Source organism: Hemitrygon akajei, chromosome 19 (assembly GCF_048418815.1).
Source record: "Hemitrygon akajei chromosome 19, sHemAka1.3, whole genome shotgun sequence".
Classification (NCBI taxonomy): domain Eukaryota; kingdom Metazoa; phylum Chordata; class Chondrichthyes; order Myliobatiformes; family Dasyatidae; genus Hemitrygon; species Hemitrygon akajei.
The window spans coordinates 63093290-63117157 of NC_133142.1; the positions used below are offsets into that span (position 1 = coordinate 63093290).

The 23868-nt window shown below is 42.0% G+C and overlaps 1 protein-coding gene across 3 annotated transcripts in view; it reads right to left on the reverse strand.

The window, feature by feature from the left end:
• Window positions 1–19571: 19571 nt before the first annotated feature.
• The window catches only part of twf2 (twinfilin-2), a 162675-nt gene continuing 158378 nt past the window's right edge, over window positions 19572–23868 (reverse strand). For all 3 annotated transcript variants that reach the window (XM_073072647.1, XM_073072644.1, XM_073072645.1), the window contains one exon: window positions 19572–21104. In XM_073072647.1, coding sequence (XP_072928748.1) covers window positions 20931–21104 — 174 coding nt within the window. In that variant the 3' untranslated portion in view covers window positions 19572–20930. The remainder of the gene's footprint in view (window positions 21105–23868) is intronic.

Below are 23868 nucleotides of genomic sequence, written 5' to 3' on the forward strand. Positions count from 1 at the left end.
TGAGAAGTAGAAAAGATGGGAGTTGTGGTATTCCCCCTGGGTCTGTTCCTCCTTCCCTTTCTCCACTCTCCTTTCCTATCAGATTTTTCTTCTCTTGACCTTTACCACCCATCTGGGTTCACACATCACTTCCAGCTACCTCTTTGCTCTCCCCCCACCTTTTTATTCTGGCATTTTCCCCCTTTCCTCTCAGTCCATATGAAGGGTCTCTGTCTGAAAAAGCGACTGTTTACTCTTTTCCATAGACGAGTTCCTCCTGCCTTTTGTGTGAGTTACTTTGGATTTCCAGTATCTGCAGACTTTCTCATGTTGTGATTGACCATCTTTATATTCCTTGATTTGCTTTCTGATGATCCCTAGTGGAAATTGCATTATGTAAGATCTGCATTGGGTTTATTGCCTTCAGCCAAAAGTCTAGGCATTGCTATTAACAATGGCAATTTGAACAGAGGTTCTTCAATAAACAAGTATCCCATGGAATGTAATCCCATAAACTAACAAACATTGGTACTGTGAAGAAGTCTTGCAGATATGTAATACGTTTATCATTCTATTCAGAAAGTCCAAAAGGACTTTGTGGTTTACAACCAATAAAGTATTTTTCAGGAGCTTTCACGATTGCTGTAATAGAACACCATTTGGTAGCCTTCCACAAGTAATAATGATAGAGCTCAGAAAGAAAAAGAAAGCTTTTGGAGTTTTTAGTAATGATGTCAGCATTCTTTGAAAAGTGGTGATTTTATGGAAGTGTTCCATTAACAACAGCAGAAAACTGAAGCATTGTTAAAACATGAACTTGTGCAATTCTTGCCAATGTAGGTTATTCATCGAGAGTGTGAGGTCATGGTTCTTAAAGTGAAGCCACAGATAACATTACCTGGAAAGTGTACTGATGTAACTGGATGACAGAAACATCTTTTAACTTGAGGCCAGCCAGAGCAATGTCTCAAAGCACTTGGAGCACTTTTCAGAATGTTAGTTGCAGAGCAACTAAAACAAGGTCAGGAGGCTACCGAGAGCCATGAGAATAATATAAAAGTTTCAGTCTGCTGAAAATGGAAGTTAAGCTCCCTCCAAGTGAGAGAAGCAAGAACAAATACAGAGAACTGCAGACGTCACCATACATAAAGCTGGTTACTGTTTGATGAGACTGGAAGCATAACAAACAGGCTCTGCTTGGAAGGACATAGACACAACCCAATAGGAGGTCCTTATGAAGAGATGTGGAGACTTAACTGCAAGACTTCCTGTGTATATATGTGTGCACATGTATGTGAGTATAAATGCACAGACACGATTCTAACATGGGTCTCTATTGTGGACTGAGAGTAGGAAGAGGGCAGGGAGAGGGGAATTATAGTTTGGAAAAAAGAAAGGGAGAGGGGAGGGAGCAGGAAATGCTATAGAGAGACATTCTGTACTGATCAATAAACCAATTGCTTGGAATCAAATGACCTTTCCTGGTGTGTCAGAGCTTAGTGTGTCTGCACTCGCATCACCCACACCACTGGCACTCCTTCTCTGCCACCTGTTCCATACCCCTCCTGTGGTGCTCCACCCTCACCATTACTAACATCCTTTGTTCACACCACATTTACCAACTTGCTCTCCACTCCATGTTGGCAAATACAGTACTGTGCAAAAGTATCAGGCACCCTTGCTATATATATGTGCCCAAGACTTTTGCACAGTAATATATACGTACAAACATACACACATACTTACAATTATAAGTTGATCATAAAGTGGCTTTGACAGTATCAGATTCAAGTTTGTAATACTGACATGTTGTAAAATTTATTGTTTTGTTGCACAGTACAGTGTAATACATAAAATATACTAAGTCATAATAAGAAATATATCTAAATTGAATTAAATAAGTAATGCAAAAAGCGAGCAAAAATAGTGAGCTAGTGTTCATGGGTAGCAGAAGGAAGTTGAAATCATTTCATAAAATCATACTTTTTTACTTTATAGATTAAGACAATAAATTTACTTTGAATTTTGAAAAGCTAACTGAGGAATTAATATTTAGATTTAATATCAGATGATCTCTGACAGATGAAGTGTGATAATATACCCACCAATATCAACAGTGAAGACCCTGTATTAGTGCAATCTAATGCTGCACTCATTCATTCAGTGGGGGGTGGGGTGGGTGCAGTGTATAATGATCAATTCAACCAATGGAGCTAATGCAAGCCCAAAATGTCAGTAAAATGCTGAAGCACTTTGAACATAGGGAGAATTTCTGCAGACTTCTTTCGATATAATGTTACAAGTGATATATTTTATGGTTTTACTTAAGAATTCTATCAATCTTCCACTGATGTTATAAAGAAGAATTGAGATAGTCCCTGCATTTGTTGCAAATATTCATCTTTTCATAAAAAAAAACTGTTGGCTTCTATCTTTTTTTAATTTTGCCTCTCCCCCCCCCCCAACACAACCCCTGTAAGAATCTGCTGCTTTGTGTGTAACCAGTAAACATATGGTTAAGTGGTGCTAAGCAGCTTGTGTTGTCACAAGACAGAAGATATTAAATTATTTTACATCAATAGGTAAAAACGTTTGCAATAAAAAAAGTTTGCTTTGCCATTATTTAACTTTTGAACATATAGAACACTGAACAGTACAGCACAGTACAGGCCCTTTGACCCACAATGTTGTGGCAACTTGTTACTCTAACATCAATCTAACCCGTAGCCCTCCATTTTTTTCTTTTATCCATCTGTCTATCTAAGAGTCTCTTAAATGTCACTTAAATGTTTCACACACCCAGCATTCTCTGTGTAAAGAACATTCCCCTACGATTTTCTCCAATCACCTTAAAATTATGCCACCTCCTATTAGTCTTTTCCATCCAGGGGTAAAGTCTCTGGCTGTCCACATGATCTATACCTTTTATCATCTTATACATCTCAATCAAGACACCTGTGCTCTCCTTCACTCCAAAGAGAAAAGCCCTAGCTCGCTCAACCTTTTCCCATAAGTTATGATCTCTAATCCAGGCAACATCCTGATAAATCTCCTCTGCATCCTCATCCCTCCTATTGTAAATATATTGAAAGACAATTAATAGAAAAATAAAAATTACATTGTTACACTTATAAATGCAACAGAGAAATGAAAAGCACCAGGGCAATGAATCAGTAACGGAGGTAGAAGAGCCTGAAGACCCACACTCCAAATTTTAACAAGTTTTCTCCCCTCCATCATCCGATTTCTGAACTGTTCATTGACTCTACCTCATTATTTCTTTTGCACTATTCTTTTATTTTTGACACATAGTACTGCTGCCAGAAAACAAATTTCATGACATATATCAGTGATAATAAACCTGATTCTGATTCTGGTCAGTTGAGATAATGAGCTAATTTGGATTGGAAAACTGGAAAAACTTCCAAACATAGTAAATGAGGAAACCACTATAAGATAGCTCCTAAATGATCTGTATCCAAAATCATACTGCAGTTTACTATAGTCATTCAGCAGAGAACTTGTGTTTCAGTAGAACTTCACACAACATAATGTTCTGCAATTTGATCATTTGAGTTACTAAGTGTAATTGTCATAATGATTGGCACAAAAACCCACCCTTGTGGTTCACCAAGTCACTGCTATCAAGCAGCAATTTATAAACTCCACTAAATCCCATTACTCTTTCTATTTTTTTTCACATTTCCATCAATTTCTCCCAGATTTCACCAATTGTCTACACACTAGGGATAGTTTAGAGTAGCCAATTAATCTGACTTGAGGACCCGAGAGGAAAATGGACTGCGACGGAGGCCAGGATTGAACCCTGATCATCTGCAGTAGCCTTAGCTGTGTGTGCTGTCTTAATTTATAAATAAATTAGTTTATTTATAATATTAGCTTGTAATCTGTGTAAATTTACAAATTCTTTTCTACAGGATGCACAGTTAATTGACTCCATTAACTGATCAGGTTTTATATCCTCTTATTGTTGTGTTCTTTCCCTAAGTCTGTAAACATATTTATGACCTCAGTTTGTATTGACATCTTTTCTATTCTATCTGGAAGAAAGGCTGGACATAATGTTTCTGCCAAGAATGAGTCAACTTTATCATAATGCAACCACATGAAGGATTATGGTGATGGTAGGGGGCAAAATGATGGTGAGATAGGTGGACAGATGGTTTGGCTTCAAAGAAATGTTCCTAACACTCCACGTCATCACCTAGTGTTTCATCTCTTTGTGAATATACTGTAGTTAGCAACACCTGATAAACCTGGCATCTGTGAACAAAGATCGAATGTCTATTCAAATGAAGGCAAGCAGACTCATTAACCATATAACCATATAACCATATAACAATCACAGCACGGAAACAGGCCATTCCGGCCCTCCTAGTCCGTGCCGAACTCTTAATCTCACCTAGTCCCACCTACCCGCACTCAGCCCATAACCCTCCACTCCTTTCCTATCCATATACCTATCCAATTTTACCTTAAATGACACAACTGATCTGGCCTCTACTACTTCTACAGGAAGCTCATTCCACACAGCTATCACTCTCTGAGTAAAGAAATACCCCCTCGTGTTTCCCTTAAACTTTTGCCCCCTAACTCTCAAATCATGTCCTCTCGTTTGAATCTCCCCTACTCTCAATGGAAACAGCCTATTCACGTCAACTCTATCTATCCCTCTCAACATTTTAAATACCTCGATCAAATCCCCCCTCAACCTTCTACGCTCCAATGAATAGAGACCTAACTTGTTCAACCTTTCTCTGTAACTTAAGTGCTGAAACCCTGGTAACATCCTAGTAAATCGTCTCTGCACTCTCTCTAATTTATTGATATCTTTCCTATAATTCGGTGACCAGAACTGTACACAATATTCCAAATTTGGCCTTACCAATGCCTTGTACAATTTTAACATTACATCCCAACTTCTGTACTCAATGCTCTGATTTATAAAGGCCAGCGTTCCAAAAGCCTTCTTCACCACCCTATCTACATGAGACTCCACCTTCAGGGAACTATGCACTGTTATTCCTAGATCTCTCTGTTCCACTGCATTCCTCAATGCCCTACCATTTACCCTGTATGTTCTATTTGGATTATTCCTGCCAAAATGTAGAACCTCACACTTCTCAGCATTAAACTCCATCTGCCAACGTTCAGCCCATTCTTCTAACCGGCATAAATCTCCCTGCAAGCTTTGAAAACCCACCTCATTATCCACAACACCTCCTACCTTAGTATCATCAGCATACTTACTAATCCAATTTACCACCCCATCATCCAGATCATTTATGTATATTACAAACAACATTGGGCCCAAAACAGATCCCTGAGGCACCCCGCTAGTCACCGGCCTCCATCCCGATAAACAATTATCCACCACTACTCTCTGGCATCTCCCATCTAGCCACTGTTGAATCCATTTTATTACTCCAGCATTAATACCTAACGACTGAACCTTCTTAACTAACCTTCCATGTGGAACTTTGTCAAAGGCCTTGCTGAAGTCCATATAGACTACATCCACTGCCTTACCCTCGTCAACATTTAAATATCAAATCTATTTCTGTAAGCTGATAGGCTACCCATTAAAGGAGGAGGGTTAGCATGAGGCTGATTTTGTTGTGACACATGTACAAAATGCTGGACTGGAGGAACTCAGCAGGTCAGACAGTCAATTTATTTAATTCCTCTCCAGAGATGCAGGCTTGGCCTGCTGAGTTCCTCCAGCATTTTGTGTGTATTGTTGTGGATTTCCAGCATCTGCAGAATTTCCTGTGCTTATGATTTGGTTGCAGATCTTTTCCTGCTTACTGTGATTCAGTTCCAAAACTGAATGGCATGGCTTTCTGGTACATTTCTGGTTCTATTTCTTTAAAGTTCAAAGTTTAATGTAAAATTTATTATCAGAGTACCTACATGTCACCATATACAGCCCTGTGATTCTTTTTCTGTGGGCATACTTAGCAAATCTATAGAACAGTAACTGTGAACAGGATCTGTAAACTGTAAACAGCAGGAACTACAAACTGTAAACTGTGCAAAATGCAGATAGTAAATAAATAGCAATAATGAGCATGAAATAACAAGATAAGAGTCCTTAAATGAATGTAGTTATCCCTTTTTGCTCAAGAGCCTGATGGTTGAGGGTTAGTAACTGTTCTTGAACCGGGTAGTGCGAATCCGAAGGTACATGTACCTTCTACCTGATAGCAGCAGTGAGAAAAGATCATGGCCTGGGTGGTGAGGATCTTTGATGATGGATGCTGCTTTTCTATAGCAACATTTCATGTCGATGTGCTCAGTGGTTGGGAGGGCTTTACTTGTGATGTACTGGGCCAAACCCACTACCTTTTGTAGGCCGTAATGCAGCCAGTCAGCACACTTTCCACCACACATCTATAGAAGTTTGCCAAAGTGCCGAATCTCCACAGACTCCTGAGGAAGTAGGTCCAGGATAGGTCCTCTGAGATAGTGAGGAATTTATTACTGACCCTCTCCACCTCTGATCCTCTGATGAGTACTGGCTCATGGTCCTCTGGTTTCCCTCTCCTGATGTCTACTATCAGTTCCTTGGTCTTATTGACATTGAGTGAGAGTTTATTGTTATTACACCACAATTTTAATCTCAATTTCAATCTCCATTTACTGATTCATCACCACCTTTGATACAGTCCACAGTAGTGGTGTCATTGGCAAACTTGATATGGTGTTGGACTTTGCCACACATGCATACACGTAAAGTGAATAGAGAAGGGGGCTAAGTACACATCCCTGTGGTGCTCCTGTGTTGATGGAGATTGTGGAGAAGATGTTTTTGCCTATCTAAACTGACTGGGGTCTAAAAGTGAAGAAATTCAGGATTCAACTGCACCAGGAGATAGAACCATAGAACCATTTAACATTACAGCACAGAAACAGGCCTTTTGGCCCTTTTTGGCTGTGCCGAACCATTTTTCTGCCTAGTCCCACTGACCTACACCTGGACCATATCTCTCCATACACCTTTCATCCATGTACCTGTCCAAGTTTTTCTTAGTGTTAAAAGTGAAGATATTGAAGACCAAGTCTTGGAGTTTACTGATTAGTTTATAGGGGATGATGGTGTTAAATGCTGAGCTGTAATCAATAAAGAACATCCTGATGAACATCTTTGTTGTCCAGATGTTCCAGGGTTGTGTGAAGAGCCGAGACAGCATCTGCTGTTGACCTATTGCTTTGGTAGGCGAATTGGAGCAGATCTAACTCGCCACTCAGACAGGAGCTGATATGCTTCAACACCAGCCTCTCAAGCCACATTATCACTGTGGATGTAAATGGCACTGGATGATAGTCATTGAGGCAGGTTACCACACTTTTCTTGGGCACCAGTAAGACTGAAGCCTGCTTGAAGCAGGTGGGTACCACACACTGCTGGAGCAGGAGGCTGAAGATATCTGTGAATACACCAGCCAGGTGGTTGGCACAAGTCTTTAGTACTCGACCAGGTACTTCGTACTGTCCGGATACTTTCCTTGGATTCACTCTCTTGAAGGCACATCATCTTCAGATACTAAGACCAAATGATTATTGGGAGACATGATGGTTCCTCCCTGTTCTGATGATCAAAGCAAGCATTGAAGACATTCAGCTCATCTGGAAGTGAAGCTCTGCTGTCCTCTATGTCTCAAGATTTAATTTTGTAGGAGGTTATGGTATTTCAGAACCTGCCACAGCTGTCGGACGTCCCTTGTTGATTCCAGTCTAGTCCGGAATCTCCACTTTGACTGAGAGATGGCTTTCTGGAGATTGTACCTGTACCTCTTGTAACATGCTTGATCTCAAGACTTGAATGACTCTGATCTGGCTCTCAGCAGATTCCAGGTTTCATTTGTTCATCCAGTGCTTTTGATTGGGGAAAATCCTGAACAGTTTTGTGGGGACACATTCATCCACAGCTGTTTTAGTAAAGTTTGCAATGATCCTGGTGGATTCATTCAGGTCCTTAGATGAGTTCTTGAACATGGCCCAGTCCACTGAATCAAGGCAATCCTGTTGCTCGGCCTCCCGCGACCACTTTTTGGCTGTTTTGATCTCTGGAGCCTTGCTCTTTTGGCTCTGTCTGTATGTGGGTAGTAGGAGTACAGCCAAATGATCCGACTTGCCCAAATGTGGTCTCAGGAAGGAACGATAGGCATCCCTTATCGTAGTGTAGCAGTGATCCAGTATGTTAGGATCTCTGGTGCAACAGATTACATGCTGATAATAATTGGACTGGCCTAGTTAGTCACCAACTATAATTTGAAATACATCAGGGTGAACTGTTTCTTGTTTACAGACAACATCATGCAGTTTCGCAAGTGTTATCAGCTGCCCGTGGTATGATCCTGGTGGTCAGGATCACGGATGAGAATTTCTGATGCAAATAGAATGGTCTACATTTAACCGTTAGCTGTTCTAAGAAATGGGAACAAGAAGTTGACATAGCTCCAACATCCGTGCACCGATGAGTAATGAACGTTTAAGGAACAGCAGATTTCTCAGGAAAAAGGCAATAAAGGAAAAAAAGTCAAATACAACCTTTGTATAGAGGACAGAGCATTCACTTAAATCTAATATATCACTGCACAATGAATAAAGAAGGGAACAGCAATTCTGGCAAGAGTTACAAATGGCTGTAAATGATCATTAGCAACAAACAGAAAAACAGCTCCCACATTTCCAATCTGATGAATATTTGGTTTCGGATTGGAAATGTACATGTTAAAAATTTTATGAGCTCTATAAAACACTATCTATGGCTTTGTACCTTACAGAAAACTTATTTTTAAACTTGCAGAGAACTTTTATATCCTCACAATGACTGGAAGTCCTTCACAATTAACCTATCTTAATTGTTGCTGTATCAAATGTAAACTTTAGTTTTTCTTTGGATAATGCTAATGGCGCAAAAAACTTGCATTTTGTCGTGCCTTTCATATCTTCACGGTGTTGCTTAATGGCCAATTAACTATTTTAAAGAAGCCCATTGTCATAAGGCTGGAAACACAGTGATGTACAAACAGTGATGTGATAGTTTTATTTATTTAGAGATACAGCACTGTAACGGGCCCTTCTGGCCCAATGAGACCAAGCTACCCAATTACAACCATTTGATCCGATTGTACTGATACGCATTTATTTTTGCTGGTGTGGGGAGCGGGGATCGTTGGTCACTGCCGCTTACGCGCAGGAGGGGGGAACTGGGGGGGTACTTTGGGGTTCTCATGTTTAACTGTCGTTCATTCTTTGGGACACTTCTCTGTTTTTGTGGATGTTTTGTGAAGTAAAAGCATTTCAGGATGTATATTGTATACATTTCTCTGATATTAAACTTGACCTTTGAACCTTAAACCATACATCTTTGGAATGTGCAAAGAAACTGGAGGAAACCCAAGTGATCACAAGGAGAATGTTCAGAGTCCTTAGAGACGGTGGTGAAATTGAATCTAGGTTGCTGTTCCTGGGGCAAACACGAGGAAATCTGCAGATGCTGGAAATTCAAACAACACACACAAAATTCTGGTGGGACACAGCAGTCCAGGCAGCATTTATAGGAAGAAGCACTGTCGACATTTCGGGCCGAGACCCTTCATCAGGACTGTTCCTGGGACAGTGTTACATAACTGAGCACATCAACATGAAACATTGCCCTAGAAAAGCAGCATCCATCATAAAAGATCCTCACCATCCAGGCCATGCTCCTTTCTTGCTGCTGCCATCAGGTAGAAAGGTACAAGTACCTCAGGACTCACATGACCAGCTTCAAGAACAGTGATCACTACACTAATTTAAGGACTCTTTCATCTTGGTATTTCAGGTTTGTTTTTCATTGCTGTTTATTCATATCTGGATTTACACAGTTTGTTGTCCATTGTTTACAGTTACTGTTCTATAGATTTGCTAATATCCTCACAGAAAAAGAATCTCAGGGTTGTAGGTGGTGACGTGTATGTACTCAGATAATAAATTTTACTTGGAACTTTGAACTGACCACTTTGCATAATGGTCAGATATCTAATGTTCTGGTGATGATAGATAGATGACTCCCTGGTTGTATCTACATTCTCCTGGGAGAGTAGAAAGGGTCTTATTTTAGTATCTCATTTAAAATAGGGAAATAGGAACAGAGGGATCTTGGAGTTAGAAACATAGAAACAATAGAAAACCTACAGCACAATGCAGGCCCTCAGCCCACAAAGCTGTGTTGAACATGCCTTAGAACCTTATTACCTTAGAAATTACCTACGGTTACCAATAGCCCTCTATTTTTCTAAGCTCCATATACCTATCCAGGAGTCTCTTAAAAGACCCTATCGTACCTGCCTCCACCACCATCACTGGCAGCCCATTCTATACACTCACTACACTCTGCGTAAAAAACTTACCCCTGACATCTACTCTGTACCTACTTCCAACCACTTTAAAACTGTGCCCTTTCATGCTAGCCATTTCAGCCCTGGGAAAAAGCCTCTGACGATCCACATGTTCAATGCCTCTCATCATCTTATACACCTCCATCAGGTCACCTCTCATCCTCCGTCGCTCCAAAGAAGAAACGCCGAGTTCACTCAACCTATTCTCATATGGCATGCTTCCCAACCCAGCCAACATCCTTGTAAATCTCCTCCGCACCCTTTCTATGGTTTTCACATCCTTTCTGTAGTGAGGCGACCAGAACTGAGCACAGACTTTCAAGTGGGGTCTAACCAGGGTCCTATATAGCTGCAACATTACCTCTCTGCTTCTAAACTCAATACCACGATTGATGAAGGCCAATGCACCGTATGCCATCTTAACCACACAGACAACCTGCACAGCTGCTTTGAGCGTCCTATGGATTTGGACCCCAAGATCCCTGTGATCCTCCACACTGCCAAGAATCTTACCATTAATACTATATACTACCATCATATTTGACCTACCAAAATGAACCACTTCACACTTATCTGGGTTGAACTCCATCTGCCACTTTTCAGCCCAGTTTTGCATCCTATCAATGTCCCACTATAATCTCTGACAGCCCTCCACACTATCCACAACACCCCCAACCTTTGTGTCATCAGCAAATTTACTAATCCATCCCTCCACTTCCTCATCCAGGTCATTTATAAAAATCACAAAGAGATGGGGTCCCAGAACAGATCCCCGAGGCACACCACTGGTCACCAACCTCCATGCAGAATATGACCCATTTACAACCACTCTTTGTCTCTGTGGGCAAGTCATTTCTGGATCCACAAAGCAATGTCCCCTTGTATCCCATACCTCCTTACTTTCTCAATAAGCCTTGCGTGGGGTACCTTATCAAATGCCTTGCTGAAATCCATATGTAAAGGGGGTTTCTTCTTTTTCTTTGTTACTGCATATGTTAATCAAAATGGCTTCTTTGTTTTTTTAAAAGTAGGAATGCTTCTTTGTTGCGAGAGAGTGCTGGAAGCTTGTTTGGGTTAAAATTTACTGATAACGAGAATTGTATTCCTTTGGAAACCAATTGGGATTAATGTTGTTCTTTCTTCTGGGTCTGTAAGCTATTGTTGGCAGGCTTTTGGGGAGATCGGCGCGAGGGGGTGAGAGAGAGAGGATGCGATGCTGTAAACTGGGCAAGGAATGGACCCCAAGCAGGGGTCCGAGGCCAGGAGGTACCCCGAGGAGAGGAGACGAAGATGGATGTGCTTGATTGACCATTTCGGGTGGTCCTGAGCTGCGAGTCGAGGATTTCGGAGGGGATCGAAAGGTGGCCAGAAGACTTCAGTAATTGAGCTCCAACGGTTGCGCACGAAGTGGTTTGGACTTTGATAAGTTTGGCGCCTTTTCTTTATTTTCTTTTCCTTCATATATATCATTATTAATCACTTAGTTATAGTAATCTTTATAAATTGTAATCATTTAATCGCATATGGAGTCCTGTCTGGTTTTTGGCAAGGCGGGGACATCACACAGCATCCACACAAGCTGGTTACCCAGTTTGGTGGGGCCAAAGGCTGCTCCCCCTAGACGAGAATGAGAACGAACTGAGGCGACACGGGGGGGGGGGGGGGTGCACATATACACTACATCTACTGCTCTACCTTCATCAATGTGTTTAGTCACATCTCCAAAAAATTCAGTCAGGCTCGTAAGGCACGACCTGCCTCTGACAAAGCCAAGCTGACTATTTCTAATCAAATTATGCCTCTCCAAATGTTCCTAATTCTTGCCTCTCAGGATCTTTTCCATCAACTTACAAACACTGAAATAAGACTCACTGGTCTATAATTCCCTGGCCTATCTCTACTCCCTTTATTGAATAAGGGAAGAAGATCCGTCACTCTCCAACCCTCCAGAATCTCTCCCGTCCATATTGCCAGAGGCTCAGCAATCTCCTCCTTCACCTCCCACAGTAGCCTGGGGTACATCTTGTCCAGTCCCAGTGACTTATCCAACTTGATGCTTTCCATAAGCTCCAGGACATCCTCCTTCTTAATATCTATGCTCAAGTTTTTCAGTCTGCTGTAAGTCATCCCTACAGTTGCCAAGATCCTTTTCTGAAGTGAATACTGAAGCAAAGTATTCATTATGTATCTCTGCTATCTCCTCAGGTTCTATACACACTTTTCCACTGTCACACTTGATTGGTCCTATTCTCTCACGTCTTATCCTCTTGCTCTTCACATACTTGCAGAATGCCTTGGGGTTCTTCTTAATTTTGTCCGCCAATTCCTTCTCATGACCCCTTCTGGCTCTCCTAATTTCATTCTTAAACTCCTTCCTGCTAGCCTTATAATCTTCTAGATCTCTATCATTACCTAGTTTTTTGAACCTTTCGTAAGCTCTTCTTCTTGACTAGATTTACAACAGCCTTTGTAGACTACAGATCATTTCCCTGTCTCATTGGAACGTACCTATGCAGAACTCCATGCAAATAGCCCCCTGAACATTTGCCATGTTTCTTCAGTACATTTTCCTGAGAACATCTGTTCCTAATTTATGCTTCCAAGTTCCTGCCTGATAGCCTCATATTTCCCCTTACTCCAATTAAACGCTTTCCTAACTTGACTGTTCCTATCCCTCTCCAATGCTATGGTAAAGGAGATAGAAGTGGGATCACTATCTCCAAAATGCCCTCCCACTGAGAGATCTGACACCTGACCAGGTTCATTTCCAAATTCCAGATTCCAGACCGTCTCCTCTTGTAGGCTCATCTACATAGTGTGTCAAGAAACCTTCCTGAACACATCTAACAAACTCTATCCCATCTAAACCCCTTGCTTTAGGGAGATGCTAATTGATACTTGGGAAATTAAAAGCTCCCACCACGACAACCCTGTTATTATTACACCTTTCCAGAATCTGTCTCCCTATCTGCTCCTCAATGTCCCTGTTTCTATTGGGTGGTCTACAAAAACCCCCCAGTAGAGTTATTGACCCCATCCTGTTCCTAACTTCCACCCACAGTCTCCATAGACAATCCCTCCATGACTTCCTCCTTTTCTGCAGCCGTGACACTATCTCTGATCAACAGTGCCATGCCCCACCTCTTTTGCCTCCCTCCCTGTCCTTTCTGAAGCATCTAAAGCCTGGCACTCAAAATAACCATTCCTGCCCCTGAGCCATCTAAATCTCTGTAATGGCCACAACATCATAGCTCCAAGTACTGATGCACACTCTAAGTTCATCTGCTTTGTTCAGAATACTCCTTGCAGTAAAATTGACACATCTCAAACCATCGGTCTGAGCTTGTCCCTTCTCTATCACTGGTCTATCCTCCCTCTCACACTGTCTCCAAGCTTTCTCTATTTGTGAGCTAACCACCTCTTCCTCTGTTTTCAGTTCGGTTCCCACCCCCAGCAATTCTAGTTTAAACTCTCCCCAATATACTTAGCAAACCTTCCCGCCAGGATATTGGTCCCCCTGGGATTCAAGTACAACCCGTCCTTTTTGTACAGGTCACACCTGCCCCAAAAGAGGTTCCAATGATCCAGAAATCTGAATCCCTGCCCCCTTCTCCGATCCCTTACCCACACATTTATCCTCCACCTCATCCTATTCTTATTCTCACTGTCACATGGCACAGGCAGTAATCCCGAGATCACTACCTATGTGGTCCTGTTTCCCAGCTTACTTCCTAACTCCCTGTCGTCTGCTTCAGGACTTCCTCCCTTTCCCTACCTATGTCATTGGCACCAATATGTACCATGACCTCTGGCTGTTCACCTTCACACTTCAGGATATCGTGGACACAATAAGAAACATCCCAGACCCTGGCGGCAAACCACCATCCGTGCTTCTTTACTGCGTCCACAGAATCGCCGATCTGACCCCCTAACTACAGAGGCCCCTATCACTGCTGTCATCCTCTTTCTTTCCTTATACTTCTGAGCCACATGGCCAGACTCTGTGCCAGGGGCACAGCCACTGTTGCTTCCCCCGAGTAGGCCGTTTCACCGCCCCCCCCACCAACAGTACTCAAAACAAGAGTACTTATTGTAAAGAGCAAACACAAGGAAATCTGCAGATGCTGTAAATTCAAACAACACACACAAAATGCTGGTGGAACACAGCAGGCCAGGCAGCATCTATAACGATGAAGGGTCTCGGCCCGAAACGTCAACAGCGCTTCTCCTTATAGATGCTGCCTGGCCTGCTGTGTTCCACCAGCATTTTGCGTGTGTTGTACTTATTGTAAAGATTGTAAAGGGATACAGCCACAGGGGTACTCTCTAGTATCTGACTCCTGCCCTTCCCTCTCCTGTATGTTACCCACTTCCGTCTCCCGAGGCCCCAGTGTGACTACCTGCCTATAGCTCCTCTCTATCACCTCCTCACTGTCCCTGACCAGACTAAGGTCATCGAGCTGCACCTCCAGTTCCCAACCATAGATTCCTTGAAGTTGCAGCACAAGTTGATCGGGTTGTTAAGAAGGTATATGGTGTGATGACCTTCATTAGCTGCGGGACAGAATTCAAGAACCACAAGGTAATGCTGCAGCTCTACAAAATCCTGTTTAGACTGCATTTGGAGTAATGTGTTTAGTTCTGGTTGCCTCATCATAGGAAGGACATGGAAGCTTTAGAGAGAGTGTAAAGGAGATTTACCAGGATGCTGCCTGGATTAGAGAGCATGCCTTATGAGGACAGGTTAAGCGAGCAAGGCTTTTCTCTTTGGAGAGGATGATGAAAGGCAACTTGATAGAGGTGTATAAGATTAGAATGAACAGTGAGCACTTTTTCCCCCAGTGCAGCAATGGCCTATACAAGGCACATCTATTTAAGGTGAGTACAGGAAAGCTTATGGAAGACGTCAGAAGTAGGATTTTTTAAATACAAAGTAATGGGTGCATGGAACACACTGTCACTGGTGGTGGTAGAGGCAGATACATTAGGGACATTTAAGAGATTCTTAGATATGCACATGATTGAAAGAAAAATGGATGTCTATGTGGTTAGATTAAGAACAGTCAACATGGATTTGTGCGTGGAAGGTCATGTTTGACGAATCTTATTGAATTTTTTGAAGAGGTTACTAGGAAAGTTGATGAGGGTAAAGCAGCGGATGTTGTCCATATGGACTTCAGTAAGGCCTTTGACAAGGTTCCACACAGAAGGTTAGTTAGGAAGGTTCAATCGTTAGGTATTAATATTGAAGTAGTAAAATGGATTCAACAGTGGCTGGCTGGGAGATGCCAGAGAGTAGTGGTGGAAACTGTTTGTCAGGTTGGAGGCCGGTGACTAGTGGTGTGCCTCAGGGATCTGTACTGGGCCCAATGTTGTTTGTCATATACATTAATGATCTGGATGATGGGGTGGTAAATTGGATTAGTAAGTATGCAGATGATACTAAGATAGGTGGTGTTCTGGTTTTCAAAGAAGTAGGTTTTCAAAGCTTGCAGAGAGATTTAGGCCAGTTAGAAGAGTGGGCTGAAAGATGGCAGATGGAGTTTAATGCTGATAAGTGTGAGGTGCTACATTTTGGTAGGACTAATCAAAATAGGGCATACATGGTAAATGGTAGGGCATTAAAGAATACAGTAGAACAGAGTGATCTAGGAATAATGGTGCATAGTTCCCTGAAGGTGGAATCTCATGTGGATAGGGTGATGAAGAAAGCTTTTGGGATGCTGGCCTTTATAAATCAGAGCATTGAGTTGGGATGTAATGTTAAAATGGTACAAGGCATTGGTGAGGCCAAATTTGGAGTATTGTGTACAGTTCTGGTCACCGAATTATAGGAAAGATGTCAACAAAATAGAGAGAGTGCAGATAAGATTTACTAGAATGTTAAAAGCAAACACGAGGAAATCTGCAGATGCTGGAAATTCAAACAACACACACAAAATGCTGGTGGAACACAGCAGGCCAGGCAGCATCTATAAGGAGAAGCACTGTTGACGTTTCGGGCTGAGACCCTTCGTCAGGACAGTTGACGAAGGGTCTCGGCCTGAAACGTCAACAGTGCTTCTACTTGTAGATGCTGCCTGGCCTGCTCTGTTCCACCAGCATTTTGTGTGTGTTACTAGAATGTTACCTGGGTTTCAGCACCTAAGTTACAGAGAAAGGTTGAACAAGTTAGGTCTTTATTCTTTGGAGCGTAGAAAGTTGAGGGGGGACTTGATAGAGGTATTTAAAATTATGAAGGGGATAGATAGAGTTGGCGTGGATAGGCTTTTTCCATTTGAGAGTAGGGGAGATTCAAACAAGAGGGCATGAGTTGAGAGCTAAGGGGCAAAAGTTTAGGGGAAACACGAGGGGGAACTTCTTTACTCAGAGAGTGGAAGCTGTGTGGAATGAGCTTCCAGTAGAAGTGGTAGAGGCAGGTTCAATATTGTCATTAAAAAAAAAAATTGGATAGGTATATGGACAGGAAAGGAATGGAGGGTTATGGGCTGAGTGCAGGCCAGTGGGACTAGGTGAGAGTAAGCGTTCGGCATGGACTAGAAGGGCCGAGATGGCCTGCTTCCGTGCTGTAATTGTTATATGGTTATATAGATTGATCTTGGAGTAGGCTAAAGGGAGTGGCTCTATGCTGTACTGTTTTTATGTTGTATATGGGACCTCTAGAGTATAGTATTTCATCATTGTTTCAGTGGATTGCAAAGTGTGCTCAAGCCACTCAGAGTAGATCTCGAACACACAGATTTTAGAACCAGAGGCAAGAGTTAGTGAAGAATGCTACTGATGAGTTTTTTTCAAATATCTACTGAGTCAAGGGGTTGTTTGTAAGAGAATGTGAATGGGAATAGCTTATGGCTGCAGTACAGATAGTATTATATTGTCAAAATTTTAAAAAAATACCTTTTTAAAAATAACCTCTACCATTCTATGTTCCCAACAAGATACAAAATGACTCAACTTTTCCAAAACATTTGATTTGTTCAAAAGCAGTACATGCTAAAGAATTAAGCATTCTTCTACTCTCTGAAGGAGTTGACTGAACCATAGAACACTACAGCACAGTACAGGCCCTTCAGCCCTCCATGTTGTGCCGACCCATATAATCCTTAAAAAAAGTACTAAACCCACACTACCCCATAACCCTCTATTTTTCTTTCATCCATGTGCCTGTCCAAGAGGCTCTTAAATACCCCTGTTTTAGCCTCCACCACCATCCTTGGCAAGTCATTCCAGGCACTCACAACCCTCTGAATAAAAACCTTACCCCTTCTGTCTCCCCTAACCTTCCCTCCCTTAGTTTTGTACATATGCCCTCTGGTGTTTGCTATTGGTGCCCTGGGAAACAGGTACTGACTATCCACCCTATCTATGCCTCTCATAATCTTGTAGACCTCTATCAAGTCCCCTCTCATTCTTCTATGCTCCAAAGAGAGAAGTCCCAGCTCTGCTAACCTTGCTTCATATGACTTGTTCTCCAAACCAGGCAACATCCTGGTAAATCTCCTCTGCACCCTCTCCATAGCTTCCACGTCCTTCCTATATTGAGGTGACCAGAATTGAACACAATACTCTTAAGTGCGGTCTCACCAGAGATTTGTAGAGTTGCAACATGACCTCTCTACTCTTGAACTCAATCCCCCTGTTAATGAAGCCTAGCATCCCATAGGCCTTCTTAACCACCCTATCAACCTGCATGTATGGATTTGAACCCCAAGGTCCCTTTGTTCATCCACACTCTTAAGTAACTGACCATTAATCCTGTACTCAGTCTTCTGGTTTGTCCTTCCAAAATGCATTACCTCACACTTATCCAGATTGAACTCCATCTGCCATTTTTCTGCCCAACTCTGCAGCCTGTCTATATCTTCTTGTAACCTTTGATAACCTGCAGCTCCATCCACAACTCCTCCAATCTTCGTGTCATCCTCAAACTTACTCACCCATCCTTCCACCTCTACATCCAGGTCATTTATAAAAATCACAAATAGCAGGGGTCCCAGGACAGATCCCTACGGCACTCCACTAGTCACTGACCTCCAGGCAGAATACTTTCCTTCCACAACTACCCTCTGCTTTCTTCCTTTAAGCCAATTTTTTATTCAAAACAGCCAAGGTTCCACTTATCCCATGCCTCATGACTTTCTGGATGAGTCTCTCATGAGGGATCTTGTCAAATGCCTTGCTAAAGTCCATGTAGACCACATCCACTGCCCTACCCTCATCAATTTCTTTTGTTATCTCTTCAAAAAACTCAATCAGGCTCATGATGCACGATCTTCCCTTCACAAAGCCTTGTTGACTATCCATGAGTAGACTGTACTTCTCCAAATGCTTGTAGATCCTATCCTTAAGAATCCTTTCCAGTAGTTTGCAGACCACCGACATAAGACTCACTGGTCTATAGTTCCCAGGTTTCTCCCTATTACCTTTTTTAAACAAGGGAACTACATTTGCCATTCTCCAGTCCTCTGGCACTTCCCCTGTAGCCAAAGAGGATTCAAAGATCATAGCTAATGCTCCAGTGATCTCTTCTCTCAATTCCCACAACAACCTGGGGTGTATCATATCCGGCCCTGGGGATTTATCAATCTTGATGTTTTTAAGAAGATCCAGCACTTCTTCCGTAATCTCCACATTGTCCAGCACACAGGACTGCTCTATTTCGACCTCACCCTGATCAAAATCCTTTTCACTTGTGAATACTGAAGCGAAGTATTCATTTAGGACCTCCCCAACCTCCTCTGCCTCCAGGGACATGTTGCCCTTTTTATCCTCGTTCTCATCATCCTCCTGTTCTTCACATATGCACAGAATGCCTTGGGGTTCTCCTTAATCCTACATGCCAAGGCTTTCTCGTGCCCCCTTTGAGCTCTCTTAAGTCCTTTCTTTAGCTCCTTCCTAGCTACCCTATATTTCTGATGAGCCCCTCCTACTTCCTGCTTCTTATATCTAACATATGCTTCCTTTTTTGTCTTGATGAGTTGCCTCAAGTGTTTCGTCAGCCACGGTTCCCTTTTCCTACCATTTTTTCCTTGTTGTGAGATCTCCATTGTTGTGAGATTGTTTTGAGATCTCCATCTACAAAGCCACTGAATTAAGCAGAAATTTAAATAGTGAATTAAGGACACCTAAATGGAGATACTGCCTTCAACAATTTTATGCATTTAAAAACTGATGCAATTTAAGCAAGTTAAAGTTCATTTATTGTCATTGAGAAATAATCAAAATTCCCACTGAAAGGAAATGCCAGAGACAGGTGCAGAAAAAAGCCTCTCTAGTCACTGTTAACTCAATTCATCTCTGGATCTATCTGAATCACTTGTACATGTACCGTGGTTTTAGTTCTACAGACACTACAGCTCTAAGTTCAGACACTTGCCCTGTTCACAGCTACACCAAAGCAAAGTGCATTATGCGTATTCACTTACAGTACAGGAACTTCAACAAAAACAACACAGATTCTCAATTAGGAATTAGGTTTGAGTTCAAATTCAGGTGAATGTTGTGATCCAATTTCTTGTTCTCCTTGTGCAGAGAATTCTATATCTATACAAAATGTAAATAAGAATGACGAGCCAAACTGGCTTATTGGGCACCAGTCCCTTCAGAAATAAATCAGAAAAGTAGCCAAAACATACAAAGTTGAAGGGTAGAGTGGAGCTGTGAAGAGCTAAAGAGCAGACATTGAATTAAATTTTGGATTCTGGTGAGGGTCTATGTGGCTATTTTCTACAGTAAACAATTATGGTTATATATCCCAATTCCCTCACTATCTTGTGGAAGAGTATGAGGTTAATTCACTGTGGTGTTTACAGGATAACTTGGTATCAATCTGGTGCAGGGATAAAATATCTGATCCCCGTGGCAGTGTCATGGCAGTATACATTTGGACCCTCTATGGTCTACTTCTGGCCAGGACACCAACCTTACAGATAATCATTTCCCAGGACTCTGATATTTAAAGTTTTCAAATCTGATTACGGTGCATAAAAACAAGTAATGCAAATTTTGATAGCACTTCTGAATGTGGATAGCACATAGTGTTGGCAAAGAAATAATTGCATTTTTCACCCATAGTCCTTCAAATTAAGCATTATGTTTTGATGCTTTTGGTCATATCTTGAAAACATCACACTGACCTGCGCTTTGTGGGAATCTGATAATTTGCAAGTTTCTTCCTTTATGTTAGCTGTCATTGTAGTTGGTAGTGGATTCTGTGTCAGTAGGTAAATAGCCCAATTGTTCTGTTGCCGAGTAAACAATGCAGTGTTTGCACAGTGATAGTAGAAAACATTGCTAATCAATTTCTCATTTGTAAGATGATGACATGATAGTCTTTGTACAGATTAAAAAAAACTTCCCCAAAAGATTTGTAACAAGCTTTGGGCATACACATTTTTAAAAAATCAAAAAAGGTGCTTATTGTATTTTGGGAGACAAAGGTATATGTTAAGAGGTTTAACCAATGTAAATTAATATTCTGTGATAATTTTTAAATTTAGTGTTAGAATAAAAAGTTCAATGTCGCTCATTGGTGACTGCAATTTAAAAGTCCTCTCCATTTTCAGCCTCTCCAGTTCCTTTAATAATTCGTTTCTGTCCACGTTTTCCTGCTGGCCCTTTGGGCTTTGCAAAGGCTTGTTTGAAGGCATGCTGTTTAGGGTGGACCTCTTCGTAAAGAAAGTCTGGTGTTAGCTCTTCACCATTGTCTATCTCGATCTGAAAAAGAAGAATAATGTACTGATTCCTGGAATATGTTAGTTTAAAATATGCTGACCACTTCGATTCCAAAAGGAAAACTGATCTTGAGATTCCAAGGACTGTTAAATCCACACTCACTCACTGAACTGTTTTCTGTAGTGGCTCACTAGATTAGAAGGGCTAACCCATGAATGCAGTTTTCTTGCAATTAATTTGTGGATGGGGCATGACTAGCAAAGCCTGTATTTATTGCCTATACTTAGTCACCATTATGGAAACTAATTTTTTTTACATATTCTGTATTAGCTATTAAACAGAACAACTCCAACACCTGTCACCATGGGATCTGAAGTCTCATCTTCGGTTTGACAGCCAAGGCCTCTGGATGAAAGGTCTGATAATTTAACCACTGCACCACGAAAGCCCTTACCATCTAACCGCACTAGTATCCATCACCTTTAAAGGGATTCCACTGCATCTTCCTCTCTCCTCCCCTTACAGTACTTTGTAGAGACAATTCCCTTTGCAACTTCCTGATACCTCTTATGGTCGTATAGTCTTTCATTCCTAACATTCACTCCCCCTCCCCCACAACCACTTCTTAGGACACCTTTCCTTGGAACTGCAGGTGATACAACACCTTTCACCCTGTCCCCTCTCACTATCCAGGTACTCAAGCACTACAGGTGACTCAGCAATTCATTTGTATATCTTCCAATCTAGCGTGCAGATTCTTGTGTTCATAATGTCATTTTATTGTCATTCTTCAATACAAGTGTAAAAGAGAACTCTGTTTCTCTGGATCCAATGGAACCTAAGAAAACACACAATAAAAACAACTGTATAAAACATAATGTACAAGCAGCTGTTTGAAGGTGGAGGCGGAGCAAGTGACGATGGCACTAAATGGCGACTTCTTTGTTTGCATCTTTGGAAACAACTCTATTTTCATCTTTAATATCTCTATCTTTTTCCTTTCAGGGTTCTTTTGAAGACCCTGACCTGGAATTACACGCTGACTACGGTTCTTTGTAGGAATGGGGTTTCATAACTGGACATTGTTCGGCATGCCAAGAGCTTAGCCTAAGAGTTCGGATCAGCTTTGGAGGCCTAGGATCTCAGGGCTTTGGAGATAGGTAGATCAAAGGTCAGTGTCCTGGGCGGGTGTATCATGACAGCTGGAACATCTTTGGCTATGTGTCCAGAGACCTGAGATTTTTGGGCACAGAGCTCAACAGAAGTGAAGCAACGAACTTTTAACATCGTAAACTAGCAAGTATTTTGTTGTCTCCCATCTCGCTGTGACATGTGGGGGGGGGGCAGGGGGGGGGAAGAGAGAGAGAGAGAGAGAGAGAGAGTGTGTGTGTATGGGGGGGGGGGGGAGAGGGAGACACACACACACACCCCCACCCCGTGGTATGTTGAATGCTGGGCAAACAATGTAGCCTTTGCAGTACTGCAAGTCTGTGTCTTTATTGTTGCTTTTGCTGCATGCTTCAGTGCTCAGTGACAGGTGCCAATGCTTTTGTTTTTGCTGGTGGAGTGAGGGGGGAAGGGGATTGTGCTTGCTGCCCTTTAGGCACGGGAGGGAGTGGAGCTAGGGGACTTTTGGAGTTCTAACATTTAACTGTCATTCATCCTTTGGGGCATTCCTGTTTTCATGGATGGTTGTAAAGTAAAAGCATTTCAGGATGTATATTGTATAAATTTCTCTGACATTAAATGTATACCTTTGAATGTGGCTGTATACAAATAAGTTGAGCTCATACATAGCTCATATGTATATGAAGTGGCATACAATGTCATCTCCTTTACAACATAGATAGATAGATAGATACTTTATTCATCCCCATGGGGAAATTCAACTTTTTTCCAATGTCCCATACACTTGTTGTAGCAAAACTAATTACATACAATACTTAACTCAGTAAAAAAAATGTGATATGCATCTAAATCACCATCTCAAAAAGCATTAATAATAGCTTAAAAAAGTTCTTAAGTCCTGGCGGTAGAATTGTAAAGCCTAATGGCATTGGGGAGTATTGACCTCTTCATCCTGTCTGAGGAGCATTGCATCGATAGTAACCTGTCACTTAAACTGCTTCTCTGTCTCAGGATGGTGCTATGTAGAGGATGTTCAGAGTTATCCATAATTGACCGTAGCCTACTCAGCGCCCTTCGCTCAGCTACCGATGTTAAACTCTCCAGTACTTTGCCCACGACAGAGCTCGCCTTCCTTACCAGCTTATTAAGACGTGAGGCGTCCCTCTTCTTAATGCTTCCTCCCCAACACGCCACCACAAAGAAGAGGGCGCTCTCCACAACTGACCTATAGAACATCTTCAGCATCTCACTACAGACATTGAATGACGCCAACCTTCTTAGGAAGTACAGTCGACTCTGTGCCTTCCTGCACAAGGCATCTGTGTTGGCAGTCCAGTCTAGCTTCTCGTCTAACTGGATATTTCCTAACTCCATCACCCAGTTTATGCTGGGTTTCTCTGATGAAATGTGGAGCAAATATCAGACTGCTGGAGGAATTCAGTGGGAAGGGCTACACCTACAGAGGCAGAGGGATGATTGATATTTTGGGGAATGGGTGATCGCATTTTGGAGCACCTTCTCTAAAGGGGAAATCCTGAATTTCCACACCTGCCACTTTAAGTTTCTATCTCATTCCCTTTCTGATCTACCGTGTGTGGCCCCATGCACTGTTGTACAATGAGGCCAAATGCAAGCTTGGTGAGCAGTATTTCAACGCATCTGGGCACACGGAAGGCTT